This window comes from Triticum aestivum, chromosome 6B, assembly GCF_018294505.1.
Source record: "Triticum aestivum cultivar Chinese Spring chromosome 6B, IWGSC CS RefSeq v2.1, whole genome shotgun sequence".
NCBI lineage: Eukaryota > Viridiplantae > Streptophyta > Magnoliopsida > Poales > Poaceae > Triticum > Triticum aestivum.
In genome coordinates, this window is record NC_057810.1 from 544952233 (window position 1) to 544966544 (window position 14312).

Below are 14312 nucleotides of genomic sequence, written 5' to 3' on the forward strand. Positions count from 1 at the left end.
ACTAGTACAAGAGTAGTCTATTTGTGCATGTTGGGGTTATCTAGTAATTATTTTTGCTACGAAAAGGAGTAGGACATGATTATACGTCATCCATAATATTACATGATGCGGATGTTACAACACACTCCAACAACCATGATAAGGGAAAGAAAGAGACACACCTGTTTTTTTCTTTTTCTTTCCAGGGATTAAGAGAAACGCGCCTGTAACTTGATATTGTGTCATTTAACTTCGAGATGAAATGCATTCTTTTTCCAACTCAATTGTGAATTGTCAATTTACTACACGTCTGTGTTGGGGTATCCATGTCAACAATATTAGTTAGAATTTACAGGAAGTGAGGTAGTCTTCCTTCTGCTGAATGAATCACGTGCACCAATTCAGGGATGCATGATCAGCTAAGCCTTCAGTTAGGTCCAACGAATGGCCATGCTTCATATCAACCACACACCTGGCGAACCACATGGCACAGGTGTGTGGTCATCTCAAGATAACCACACACCTGGCGAAGCTCTTCCATGTCTATCCACCAATTTCTCTTCATATCTTCTCGAGTTCTTCGTCTTCTTCACAGATTGATACCAGACAGGCACGTCTGAGACGGGCATTATAGTTTCTCAGCCTTCAGTTTTTTCGCATGACTGTATATACATCCTTTAGCTCTTCGCATATATACATGCTCATATGAGCATATGAATGAATTATGCCATCAAGACAGTGAACTGCGGGGAGCGCTAGCTGATAGACGGGAGAGTGGGTTGGCTGAAGCCGAGTCCGGAGACCCCATCTAGGGAACCAGGTGCAACATGTTTTACTTGTCCATACCGCCTGATATGACGGAGGAGCCGGGCAAGGAAGGTGCTGTGGCAAATGGTCGAGGTGTCACATACCACAGTGACATGCCGGCGTGCCCTTGTGATAGCCACATTCATTAGCCTGCTGTCGCCCATGAACCCTACAGCTCCCAGTGGGTTTGACCGAACCTATAAGCCAGCAGAAGGATAAACATCACTAGAAGTAGGTTAAATCATGGAGTATGAAATGATTGTGGCCCAATCGGCGACTGCCCTTATAAATGTCAATTGCTTCTTTCAGTGTTGTATTTGGGTGACATATTCATCAGAAAGATGTATGGTTCCGTGCAGTGCTTACCATTGATAGGACCACCGCATCTGCCTCCCTCCCTTGAAAGCTATCTACTGTTGAAACCTCAACCCCAGAAAGCTCCGGATATTCTTCTAACTTCTCTCTTAATAATTGAACTTGAGCAATGTAGGGTGACTGGATGGCTATCTCATTTGGAGACACTCCTGCAGTCATGATTGTAATATGTTCGTATGTTCAAAAATTTGAGCGTGAAAAGTTAGGGCCATGGTTGACCAGTGAATGAGAAATGCTGAATAATTATCCTGATGTTTTAAAGTAAACAATACTAAGGATCGAAGGATTATGCAACAAAGATTATACAATACTGATGCGGTGTTCAATTAAGGAAGCAAAAGATAAGTATATACCACAATGCACAAGATTGAGAACATGTTGTGTAACTATTTCTGCTTCTCCGTCATTATAAAATGATCCGGTGCCAGCAGGGTCTAAATGCTCCACACAATCAACGTTTAGAATTCCATATGGCATTCGGGTATCAAGTAAAAGCAGTGGGCACCGTGTTATCCAAGTATCCTGAAATCATAAGGTACAACTTGAGTCCAACTTACACAGTAGCAATACAGAAGGAGTGCATTGCATTCATGGCCAAAAATGCTAAACATAGAATGCACAGATTTCAAATGAGGAGACACAATAGACGCAAGGCATTACTGGTTGGTCCCAGAAGGAGTTACAGGCCTACTAGATGTCCCACACGTAACACTGCAAGTGAACAGTCTCCATCAAATGTGAAGTATAAAAATTTACCCCGCCTTATTTTGTTGGATTGCTCATCTTTTGTGACATACTACATTGAGGTCGAGAGTATCCCAGCTTGTTTGTACCAATGCATTTGGCGAAAAGAGATTGATCATAGCAACATATAAGATATATGATTGGCCATCCATAATGAAAAGTGAGTGCTTTCGTGTTGTGAACCTTGATCCACAACGGGATAACTGCCGTGCTGAAGATAGCCAGACGGCATGGCTGCGGGGGATTGAGTACATATAGGTGTAGACGAGAGAAGAACTGTGAGAGATTAGATTGATTGTTCTTCCTTACCTCAAACGTGGATACATGTCATCCTTATATAACAGATGCTCAGACCCTTGACCTCTCCTAATACGATTAGACTTAGATCTTTCCTTGTACAATTGGACTCTTTCCTAATCTTATACTTCCCTAAAGGACTCTGGATACTTCTCTCCCATGGACCCCTCCCACGATGCTACTCTTGCCTTGATACTGTGGACCCATGTCCACAACATTCTGTTGAACTATTTGCAATTTTTATAAAGAAACTCTTTGCAGTTTTATGCAGTAGGCAGCAAAAACTGTGTCACTTAGTGTTTGTATTGTTGGTACTGTTGGATATATGTTCCTTTATCTGATGATAGTGAAACCCGGGCTGAGGCCTGAGGGTCGTATATCAAAGAAATAATAAGTCAGTGCTGGCGGTTCCCATCTGTAATATCTAGTGACTGACTGGACGTGACCATTTCAATAAGGGGGCTGGACAGGTATGGCCAAATTTTCTTAGAAACGTAGGGTGAAATTTAATACTGTATCACATTAGTTTCTAAAAGAGAGAATACGATGTTCTTATCCTCCAAGTTGAGTAAAAGTATGATGGCTGGTAAAATAAATATGTATCCTAAATATCCTTAATAAAATTGAAAGATAAACACTTGAATAGGTCTAATCAACATTTCTAAATGTTTAGTCAGTAAGCACAACAAAAAAGAAGTGGGGGGAGACTAGCTCAGTAAACACATGATACCTTAAGACAACAACATTAAAATGCCAATGATGGATCTAAAATGTGCTTCAGTTGGAATGAACATGTTTAAAAACTGAGGTGAAATATACTAAGTATATGCTTCTAGTAGTATATATAGTCATCTGTGAAAGTAATTTAAGGTATCTACTTTCCGAGACTTGCTATAATCTCGAGATCTACAACTACAGTGCGACAAAGTTGCACTCTTAAAAAGGTAGTGAACCAATGAGCTAGGAAAAGGTTAAAGACCAAACAGCATATGATTCAGATTCACTCGAACAAGGGGTAAATTTATTCAATGAAGTCTGATCTGAACTTTGCAATTAGACCCAATCCTCAGTTAAGTCCATGATTTTTTTAAGTAGAAGATTGCCCACATGATAGTCAGTTCAGTCTTGAACACTGACCCGGAAAACATAGACATACCATGCAATTGACCTAACATCTGAAACAGAAACTATGTATACCTTTACAACTGGAGAGTCGGCAAGAAGATGCGAAGCAACCGAATGTGAAGACTGGAGTAACCCCTGATACATCTCTTTAGATGCCCAACTGGCTATTGAATCATGCATTCTATGCTGGACTGTCAGTCTTGTAGTAAGTAATCCATCATGCAACAATGAAGCCCTTTCCATCATAGATTTACCAAGCCCACCTTCCAGGGCCTTCCTTGACAATATGGCAGGTGCAAGTTGGCAATGATCACCCGCAAGAATACAACGTTTTCCCTGCAGTATGGGAATCCAGCAAGAGGGCTCAATTCCTTGACCTGCTTCATCTATAATTACCAAGTCAAAACAACCAGTTTTCCTGATAAGTGGATCGGCTGCCCCTGTGTTAGTAGAAAGCACAACCTGTGCATCAGATAGCACTTCCATGATCGTTTCTTTTTCTTTCATTTCCAGATCCCTCCCAAGTTGCTTCAGAAGTTGACGAATGCCTGCAGCTAAAGAATCGTCCTCTATGCAGTCCCTCAAGTCCTTTCTTAAGTCAGTTCTCTTTCTCTCAAGCTCCTTCCTAAACTGACCAAGCCTTCCATTTACAATCTCTGCCAAGGACTTCGAAGTAACCGATGGTGATATCCGAGCAGGGTTTCCAACTCGCACAATGTTTAAGCAAGTTCTTGATAACCTTTCAACCATGTTATCGACTGCCGCATTGCTTGGAGCTGTCACAAGGACACTTTCACCCTGCCGGACAGCACGTACAATGAGTTCCGTGAGCAAAACTGTCTTGCCTGTGCCAGGAGGCCCCTGGATGACTAGAACAGGCCTCTTCTTGTTCAGGCCTAATGAGAGAGCCCTTAACTGGGAGTCATCAAATGCACACCTCTCTGATAGCCTTGGATCAGGTACACTTGATTCACCCCAATCAATCAGGCAATTCTGCTCCATCTTCATGACATCTTTGCTGTCACCGAACAGAGTAGCTACCACATCAATGGAAGCATTACTTTTCAGCAAACCATTCCTTTGAAGTAGCATCAATGCTTCAAGATTCCGCTGCCAAATAAAAATACTTGGGTGAATTAGATGAACTTATCACTCATGTTGTTAAGCCAAGAATAATACAACCATAAAAGAAACGGGAACCCCAGTTTCACTGTTCTTTCTTTAAGGCTAAAAATTCCTTTGTTCTGGTTTTCCCCATTTCACGCCACTCCGATATGGAGTACAATATATGACATAAACAGAACATGATGCAGATCATAAAATGAAAGGATTATGCTTAAATAAATATGTAAGAGCCAGCCTATAGTTGCTCTTGGCAAGGAAGTTTCAGAAAGCTTAATACTCCCTCCGTCCCAAAATAAGTGTTTCAACTTCAGTACAACTTTCCCAAAATAAGTTGTACTAAAGTTGAGACAGTTATTTTGGGACAGAGGGAGTAGTAAATATGCTGAAAGAAGCCAACCAGTCAGAATTTCAGACCCTTAATTCCTGACAAGATTCAATGTTCATGTGCATAATTTGAATACCTCATAAGTAAGTGCATCAGCCAATCCCTGTATCCGGTCAATGCGCACACTTTTCCCAAATAACCTGGAGAAGGTTGGGTCACCATGGCGAGATTCCAGAGCCACAGTTATGCTGCAACCATCCTCCCCGAGATTATAAAGAAAGCCTTGCATGCAAGAAGTGGCTCCCTCACCACGGCTATTACATGTTCTCACACAAACCATGTCCCCAGGTGACAGTGTGGTTGGAGGCAGCTTGTGTTCACCTTCAATTCTAAATAGAACCAAATGTAGACCTCCTAATCCTACATGCAGGGATAACAGAAAACAGTGTCTTACTCAATTTTCCAAAGTAACTGAAGATAAAATCTTAACATGCGGAGAAAAGAAAGTAGCCAAGTTTAGCTCTCTCACCAGTTGAGCTGCTGATGACACTCAAGTTGCAAATGGTGTCACACTGCTCCTGCTGAGCCTGCCCATGGGTCACCAAGTACTCTACTGGCTTGGATGGCTTGGAATTGTTGTCGAGCATAGTGGTGGCATTCAGCTCCTCCTGTGTAAACTCCAGCTCCGCATCTCGCTCGATGCGCAGTAGCTCTGACATATGCCTCACAAAGTCTTCAATCCTATCCTGCATCAGCCTTACCTTCTTGAGGCTTACGCCAATGCTACTATGAACCGCTTTAGTTCGTGGTGTCGTCCTGCGCACAGCTGCCCGGTGATGAGTAGAATTGGCCATTTCCTTCAACAGCTTCCATGTCTGCGTGGAGCGCCAGTCCCAGATGAGCCCCTGGTTCTGATAACTCAGCAGGACACCACGGAGCTCACGCTGGAAATGGTCAAAAAGGGTGGGGTAGTGCGTACAGGCCTTGAAGCAGAGTGACTCCAGACCCTTGGGCATGGGGATGGATGAGAGATAGGGCTGTGCCTGGATCACAAACCCAAGCTGGCCTTCTGCCGATCCCCAATTCAGAGTCAATGCCGCTGTGGTGAGGTCCGCCATGTCACCCTGAAGCTCGGCGGAAGCGAATTTGGATGCCATGGACTGCATCCCCTGCCTTAGCCACTCCACGACACACCGGCCAAGCTCCTTCCGCCCTAGTGGATCGCCGTTCTCATACAGCGTCCCTACCCTTATGGACGCCTCCTCCACCGACGGCACGCAGCTGCCTTGTTCTTGTCCTCCCTCGACCGTCCTCCTCTGCCTCCTCCTCCTAGTCCTGCCATTGCTACCGGCAGGTCGAGACGCACCTTTGTTGGGACTCAACGGCGTGGCACGTACACTCCTTTGCCTGGAAGAAGAGGAGGCATCCTGCGACCGTGGCGGCGATGGTGTGGACGGAGACGAAGGAGCAGCAGCGACGAACGTGACCCTTCTCCTGCTGGGGAGCTTCTTCGCAGCGCCAGAAGAAAACAAGAACCTGGACGAAAAGAGATCAAGAGACATGCCGTTGCTCCACGGTCCCGGCTGCCGGCGGAGGCGGTGGCGCGGGGCAGCGGGGGAAGAGCCGAGGAGGCGAGAGCAGGAAGGAAGCGAGGGGCTGACCGGTGACTCGGCTCAGCCTCGGCGGGTGAAATCCTCCCTGGCCCTGGGTCAAGAGGAGGAGACGGCCGGTGGAGAGTGGATGACTGGTGGCGCAGGGCGCGGCTACGTTAGCACCGCAGGCAAGTAAAGTGCCGTCCCCGGCTCTGGCTTCGCGCGGCTGGCGCCCACGTCGCCCCCGCCCAGTTTCCATGGTCCCAAAAGCCCCTGACAGCGCCCATCGGATCGGCTTCGGCTTCGCGCTTGCTGTCCAACCAACGCATGGCGCGCGATCCCGCTGTCCACGCAGGCGCCGGCGCGTCCAGATGCAGATGCAGATTCACCGGTCCGGCAGGGCTGATTCCGTTCGTCCAAAATCAGGGCGGGGAAAGCGTCCGTGGATCCTGATGGACCACAATAAAATGAGACAAAGAATCGCCGGAATGCACGGCCAGCTTTCTCTCCGCGGGCTGGCTGGCTGGCAGGCATTAGAGCGAACACCTTACCGGCGTCACGGTCGGGGTGGGGATGGCAGGCAGAATCTCCCGCGCTGCTCTGGACTATGGACTTGTGGCGATAACACGTTTGCGAGGCTGCTGCGCCGCTCGAGCGGCTCTTGAGAGGCGGTCGGCGGTGGCCGGCTGCTGCCGCGCCGCGCTACGTGAGCTGGCCGCGCACGAATGTTTCAGCGCCGTGCGCGACAGCGCGAGGCAGGAGCTTAGGCCAACTTCAACGCGCCCGTTCGTCATTCTGTCTAGTAGACCCGTTGCGCCAAATGGTGCAGAGGTACGCTAAATCCATGCTCGCGATGAAAACAAATATCTATGATTCAAGGGTTCAGGGTTTAGAAATATATATTCACATTTTAATTTGATAGTACAAAGCCGCATTAGAACAAAATATATGTTTTTGTTAGTTTAGCGGTAGGCAAGTACATATGATAAAAAAAATGATGTCTTGTTGTGCACAATGACACACACACGCACGCGCACGCGCGCACGCACACACACATTCTAATTTGATGGTATATACCCCTAAAATAATTGGTGGTATATAGTCCCATTTAAAACCATGTCGTGTTGAAAATATGTGTATCGTTTTAGTAATCTTTTTGTCTTGGCAAATATGCACGCTAAAAATTCAGATGCTTATGTATAAAAAGAAACATGTATTTTCATGCCTACTATAAATAAAATCTAAGAAAATACAAACTCTGCTGCTAAAAATATGTGTGTATCTAATAGCATGTAGGAACCATTTAAGGAGGCCTTTGTTTTAAAAAGCTATTAACCTTTTATTGTTTTTGTGCAAAAAAGAAAAACATTTCTGTTTGCTCAGATAGACAGATACATATCTGAAAATGCACACATGTAGCTGGCCCATTGTGTCAAATGGCGTAGAGACACGCTGAATCCATGTATGCATTGAAAAAAAATTCATGTTTTAGTTGGTTTAGTTGTGGGCAAGCGCATATGGTAACAAATTTACCACCTTTATTTAATAAAAAAAAAGTATGAAGACTTGTTGTCGACAATGAGATGTACATGCATACACATTTTAATTTATCTTTGAGCCAAATGGCGCAGAGCCCTATTTGAAACTATGGACACGCGCTAAAAATATTTGCATTTTTTTCAATAACTTTATGTATGAGCAAACGCAAAGGACATGTCAAACCCCAAGTGTTTCAAAAATATTTGACTCTGTTAGTAGAAGTAGGTTTTAGCAACCACTTAGGGTACTAATTCAAACACTGTAAGATGAAAAATGAAGGATAATTTATGATTGAAAATATATACCTGAGATTGCATAATTTGTTATCTTATTCAAGTAACATAGAACCAAATGGCACAAGGTATATGACATACAACTTTACCACAAAGATGCGACGTGATATCTTCCTTGACCTGATTATGTTCAAGCACATTTGGAGATCAAACCCACAATTTACTAAGATATGGCTGTCCAAACATGCAAACTATTTCATCAAGGTATCACCTCCCTGAATTGAAACCCAAAACACCTGTGCAACATGGCCTTTTACAATGTCTGGAAAAATTATTCAGAACCACAACCAACCAAAGAGAACATCTGGAATAAGAAAAAGAATTCAATTGAGTGGTTCATATGGGCAGATAGAATCATAAAGATTATTACATTGATTCACATCAGCAAGGTCCTTGTAAACAAGGGTTCTGGATGTGTTATTTGATGGATAAAACAAAATCTACATATGATTTGTGCGCCAATTTTATTACATTGATTTACATCAGCAAGGTCCCGTCAAAACAGTGAATTCATTGTGTCATAGTTGTGTAATTGATATCTAACTAAGAAATATATTCTCAGATTACCAAGACGAATAAAAAAGAAAAGTTCGGCTGAGAAGATCTGCTTCTCATGAAGATCTTAACAAATGCCAACCAACTTGATCCCCATCCTAAAATATTCTACTTTTTCATGATAAGCAGGTTATTGTGCACAAACAAGATAGCTGATATTCCAACAAACAACAGGCAGCATTGAACTGCACAAGATCCCTGTAGTTTTAGTTTTGGTTGGAGGGCTGTCACAATATCCCTGTAATTTTGGTTCTGGTTGCAAGGCTGTCAGACTCACAAAGTTCAGATATAGTAAAATCCGTACTCATTCCAGAACATCTGAACTGCACAAGACCCTTGTGGTTTTGGTTTTGGTTGCAACGCTGTCAGACTCAGACTAATTTCACAAGTTCAGATATAGTAAGATTCGTACTCATTCCAGAACATCGGAACTGCACAAGATCCTTGTAGTTTTAGATCATACAGAAACAAAGCACAACAGGATTATCCCTGAAAATGGAATACAAAAGGATCATTTTCCACATGATACAAGTACTATGCTTCTTACCAAATTAGCCTTAGTAAGTTCAATGTTCACGTGGTAGAGACAAATTTAATTTATCCTTTATGGTACATATATCATGAAAATAATATTGTATACGCAATAGTCACCATGCTTTAAGTTAACATTTACCATTCATTAGAACAAAAGATTCACATATATTATCTTCATTAATGTTTCGTAATGGATTGCAAACTAAGAGTCATTATGAAGAATTTGTAGGTATCAAAGAGGGTAAGTTGTACCACCGATTACCGAAATCACTTAAATGAGGTCACCAAGGTGGAATTTGTGACCATTTTGCTGGGATAATAGCAGGTTGATGATAGGTGGAGGCATTGGGATTCCAGGAAGCACCACCTACCAGTACACCTTTGGTATCTCCTCAGAGTTTGGCATCGCCGTCATGGTCGCATCGGCAAAACTCGCAAGCCAGATTCCCTATCCTGTAGTGACCTGCGTGCATCAGAACGAGCAACATAGATAAGCAATTCGTGGCAAACACACACGAACAACCCAAGCTAACTAATTAACTAACTAACTACAGATGTAAGCACTTTGTATGCGGATGCGCTGCACAGAAAGAAACTACCCGATTAAAACATGATTTTTGCACTCACCATAAGAAGCGAGATGAGTAGCAGAAGTAGATCCATGGTGTCTGTTGCTGTATGATGTAGTACTTGCTAGCAAGTGGTGGTGGAGGGTCCTATTTATAGTCCAGATGGGTGCATGACAGATATAGACTAAAGTGTCAACCATAAACTACTATTTGCAAAAGCAAGGAACATAAACAACAGGTTTTTGTAGCTAGATAAATTACTCTTTTCAAGTTCACCGCCATATTTTATTAGAAAGTGCATTGCCTATGGACAATGCATCTCAGGGAATCACAGTGAGAATGAAAGGGCTGGAGAAATGCAAAATGATAAAATTCAGACTTGGCATACAGAAAAACTAACATGAAAACATGCACCATCAATCATTCACCACAAGGGCAGCAGCAGGGTAGTAGCTGATCTGTAGTAGATGGTTACCAAATAATGCATAGAAGGACAATCTCTGCAGAAATGATCAAATGAAAAAAACCAGAAATCACCGAGTCTGAAGACCGCGCATCCTCCTCAACGCACGTAATGAAAATTCACTTGCAAGAGCAATTATTCATAATCCAGTTAATAGATGGATAATTTTAAGGAACGAGAGCTTGGGTATGTTTTACATAACACTACGGTAACCTGTGAGTAGGAAGTGGATGACACCAGGTTGCAATCCTGGACCACTGAATTAAGAATAAAAAATGAGTAAAAGAAATTATATACCGAGAACCCCAAAAATTAGGCAATCCGTTCCAAGACATGATAAATTCACAAGCCCAATTAGCATTATACCTCACAGCCGAAGCAACAGTGTCGCAACACATCCATATGCTGGCACAGAGCATCCAACTCTCAGTCCGCACCCTGCATCCACCCAAGCAGAACCTGCTCAAACAAACGGAGAAAGGGGGAAAGAGAAGACTTCAAACAGACTGGAAGGGGATCGTACCGATATGAGGAGTTGAGTCTAGACTGGTTGAGTGCAAGCTCGTGCACCAGCTACGGTCGTCGTCGAGCACCCACTGAGGCCGCCGTCCGCTGGACCACCGTATGAGCCGCCTATGGCGCTAGGCCGTCGTCGAGTCGTGAAAGAGGGTGTTGAGCGCGGCCGTCGTTGTGCCACCTCGGGATGCCGGCGAGGCCGGCAATGAGTGCCTGGTGAGACCAGACACCGCGAGGTGTAGCTTGGATCTCCGGGCAGCCGCTTCCCCACCGCCAACCTCGCTGCTCGTTAGCACGCCCTGTCAGCCTCCTGACCCTCCCCTGCTCGCTAGCCCCCGATGTGAAGAACCCGCCGCCCCTGATATTGTCAGGACTGAACCGGTGTCGATGAGCTTCAGTTAGCTGTAGCAATTCAGGCGATAACGCTTCAGGCAAAATGGACGGCTGAGATGGCTCCTCACAGTTATTGTTCATCGCTAGCCGTTAGATCGAGTTGTAACGTTACTGTTAGCAATTACTGTTTCGTTTCACCCCGTTGCCGGGAGCTATCGCCTATATAACAGCCGGGCCGTGGCTGGCAAACGCATCGTAAATTCTGAGATTTGCCTAGATGGCCAAGTAAACCAAATATAAATAGAAATATCTGGATCTGGGCGAAGTTTTCCCCAATTCTCCCCTTACAAATCCCTAGATCGATCCCTTGATAATAGCTGGGTCCTGACAAATTGGTATTCAGAGCAACCTTTCCTTGGCAGCGATGAAGTTTTGGGGGCGGAAATCTTTCTTCCGAGCTATTCCCACCCTACTTCCCACCCTTTCCTTCTGATCGACGGCGAAGACTGGCGGAGTTGGCGTCGGGGTTGAAGGACTGGAGGCGGTGTAGGCGACGCAGGCGGCGGAGATCGTTCGGGTACAGATCAGCCGAGCCGGAGTGGTTGGTCGAGTACGTTGCTTGATCGGTAAAATTCCACGTCTGAGCACTGATCCGTGTACCTTGGCGGCGTGGATCGGGGCGGCGGCAGGATTTGAAGGTGAGCAAGGGTTGCTGGACCATCCAGTCGTAAAATTCCTCAACTCTAATTCAGATCGAGGAGATGGGACGCACAAAGGCAATTGATGAGGCCGATCTATAAGAGGTACTGTCTATGCGTTAAGATTTGGGTGTTCTTCAGAAGGATCAAGCCCAGATGCAAGCGGATATGGCCAAACTGCATGATGATGTTCATTCAGTCAGTTCCAAGCAAGGAGAAATATCACTGCAAGTGGGAAGCGTAGAGCAAGTAGTTTTGGACTTGGGCAAGCAATTATCCACTATAAATGCAATGCTACAGACCTTGGTTAAGGCTCCTATACAGAGAGAGACCTCAGATCCAGCTTCGAGTTCACAGCAAGTACCCAAGTCCCCAACAGTGTCTCAAGAACAATTGCAAAACCAAGCACTCAGGACAGAGCAACTCAAGAAACAACTTGAAGCAGAAAAAGAGAAGACCAGACAGTTGGAAGAGTTACAAATGCAGAACTTGCCTCCCATAAGAACAAACAGGCCTGCAGCTCCACCAGGATTCAATCAACAAAGTAGAATAGAGCACGCTAGTCCCTTAGGAACCCAACTGGCTGCCAGGCACAATGCTTATACACCTACATTTCAGCAGCACTACCAACAAAACAGATACAGACAGTTGTGGTAGGGCTATGCAAAAACTTATGAGCAAGACATGCAATGTCAGTTCATGAAATCCTTGACAAAAGGGCCTAAAATGGATTTTTCTAGATTTGAAGGTGAAGATCCAGTGGGTTGGATAAGGCAATGCAACAAGTACTTTCAAATGTCTGGAGCACCAGAAGAATATAAGGTCTCATTAGCTCAACTCTACATCATGGGGGAAGCAGATGTGTGGTTAAGGAGGTCTGGACTACTGAATGAAAAAAGTGTCATGGAAAGAATTCTGTACAGAAATCACTAAAAGATTCTCTGCTCAAGGCTCTTATGATCTAACTAAAAATTTTAACTCTGTTAAACAGTCCAACAGTTTAGTGTCTGAATACACAAAGGTGTTTGAAGATTTAATGGCAGATGTTCAAGAGGAAAACCCAGAACTGGGAGAATCCTGGTTTGTAAGATGCTATGTCAATGGATTGAGAGAGGGCATAAAATATCAGATCAGACCACTAAGGCCTCAAACCCTCACTAATGCTTATTGGCTAGCAAAGGATGTAGAGCCATGCCATCCCCCAGCGACAACAGTTCCTAAAAGAACTATTGTCCCATACAACAATTATTATCAGAAATCTTCAGGGAGTTTTCTTCCTAAGCAGAACACAACACCTTTCAACGAGCAGCAAATTCCAATCAGGCAGGCTGAAGTTACTTCTAACAACACTCAGAAAATAAGGAAAGTAGGAGAATGTTGGAGATGTGGAGATAAATGGGTGCATGGTCATAAGTGTAAATTAGTGCCAACTATACATGTCATGCAACAAGAGATAGAGGAGCAAACTAGCTTTGATGTGGAAGAACAGCAAAGTGAAGAACAATTAGAACCAGTTTCTGAGGGAGATCAGGCCATGTTCATATCTGCTTTTGCAATGGGACAGCAGCTGGCAGTTCCCACCCCAACAGTAATAATATACATCAATGGAAAAAGGGCAGTGGCCTTACTGGATTCTGGCAGTACTACTTCCTTCATCAACCAGGATTTTGCAGTAAAAGCTAACTGCAACATGCTACCTGTAAAACCCAGAAGTATATCTGTGGCTGGAGGAGGAATACTAGTATATGCTGCAGTGATTCCCAAATGTGAATTTCAGATTGCAAAACTGACCCTATCCCACAATTTCAGAGTACTTTCTCTACTAAGTCATGATGTGATCTTAGGATATGACTGGTTTACTGCTGTTAGTCCAGTGTCATTTGATATACCTGCACAACAATTTGGGTTTACTCATGAGGGAAAACAGACTGTATCTACAACAATGTTCTCAACAGCTGCCAGCTTAAAAGAAGTTCCTCCAAAAAGAGTAGACAAACTTATGGAAAAGGGGCCAGAAGTGTTTCTCTGCCAGGTCAATAACATACTCATGGATGCTCCTGAGGATTCTAAAACTCCTCCACAAATACAGAAACTACTGTTGGAATATGCAGATCTTTTTGAAGAACCTAAGACCTTACCTCCTCAGAGAGCTCTAGAGCACAAAATTCCTTTAGTAGAAGGAGCCACACCACCTCAAGTCAGACCTTACAGAGTTCCTCAGCACCAAAGGAAAGAAATGGAAGAGCAAATAAAGAAACTGTTGGCTGCACATTTGATAAAGCACAACCAAAGTCCTTTTGCTGCTCCAGTTTTATTGGTCAAAAAAAAGATGGATCTATGAGGTTATGTACTGACTACAGAAAATTGAATGCCCTCACAATTAAGAATAAATTTCCTATACCAGTTATAGAAGATTTATTGGATGAGCTCCATGGTGCTAAAT

At 44.0% G+C, this 14312-nt stretch overlaps 1 protein-coding gene across 6 annotated transcripts; it reads right to left on the minus strand.

Moving 5' to 3' along the window:
• Window positions 1–230: 230 nt before the first annotated feature.
• LOC123137910 (DNA-binding protein SMUBP-2) lies at window positions 231–11174 on the minus strand. 6 transcript variants are annotated; one of them, XM_044557798.1, is made up of 14 exons: window positions 10846–11174; window positions 10689–10760; window positions 10536–10579; window positions 10260–10444; window positions 9918–10006; window positions 9662–9753; window positions 9169–9245; window positions 6921–8505; window positions 5307–6818; window positions 4914–5197; window positions 3400–4437; window positions 1515–1683; window positions 1153–1310; window positions 231–983 (listed from the first exon to the last, which is right to left on the minus strand). In XM_044557798.1, the coding sequence occupies exons 9-14, from the start codon at window positions 6337–6339 to the stop codon at window positions 735–737; spliced, it is 2931 nt and encodes a 976-aa protein (XP_044413733.1). In that variant the 5' UTR covers window positions 6340–6818; window positions 6921–8505; window positions 9169–9245; window positions 9662–9753; window positions 9918–10006; window positions 10260–10444; window positions 10536–10579; window positions 10689–10760; window positions 10846–11174; the 3' UTR covers window positions 231–734. The 6 variants fall into 6 exon arrangements, with proteins under 6 accessions (XP_044413733.1, XP_044413732.1, XP_044413736.1 ...); XM_044557797.1 differs by having other exon boundaries at window positions 9918–10444; XM_044557801.1 differs by having other exon boundaries at window positions 5307–6313; window positions 6439–6818; window positions 9918–10579; window positions 10846–11173.
• Window positions 11175–14312: the final 3138 nt, after the last annotated feature.

Coding starts and splice junctions, on each gene's coding strand:
- LOC123137910 (XM_044557800.1), bottom strand. CDS start 6,339: ATGTCTCTTGATCTCTTTTCGTCCAGGTTCTTGTTTTCTTCTGGCGCT. Junction 4,438..4,913: donor CTGATGCACTTACTTATGAG/GTATTCAAATTA, acceptor TTTATTTGGCAG/CGGAATCTTGAAGCATTGAT. Junction 1,684..3,399: donor CCGACTCTCCAGTTGTAAAG/GTATACATAGTT, acceptor TTATGATTTCAG/GATACTTGGATAACACGGTG.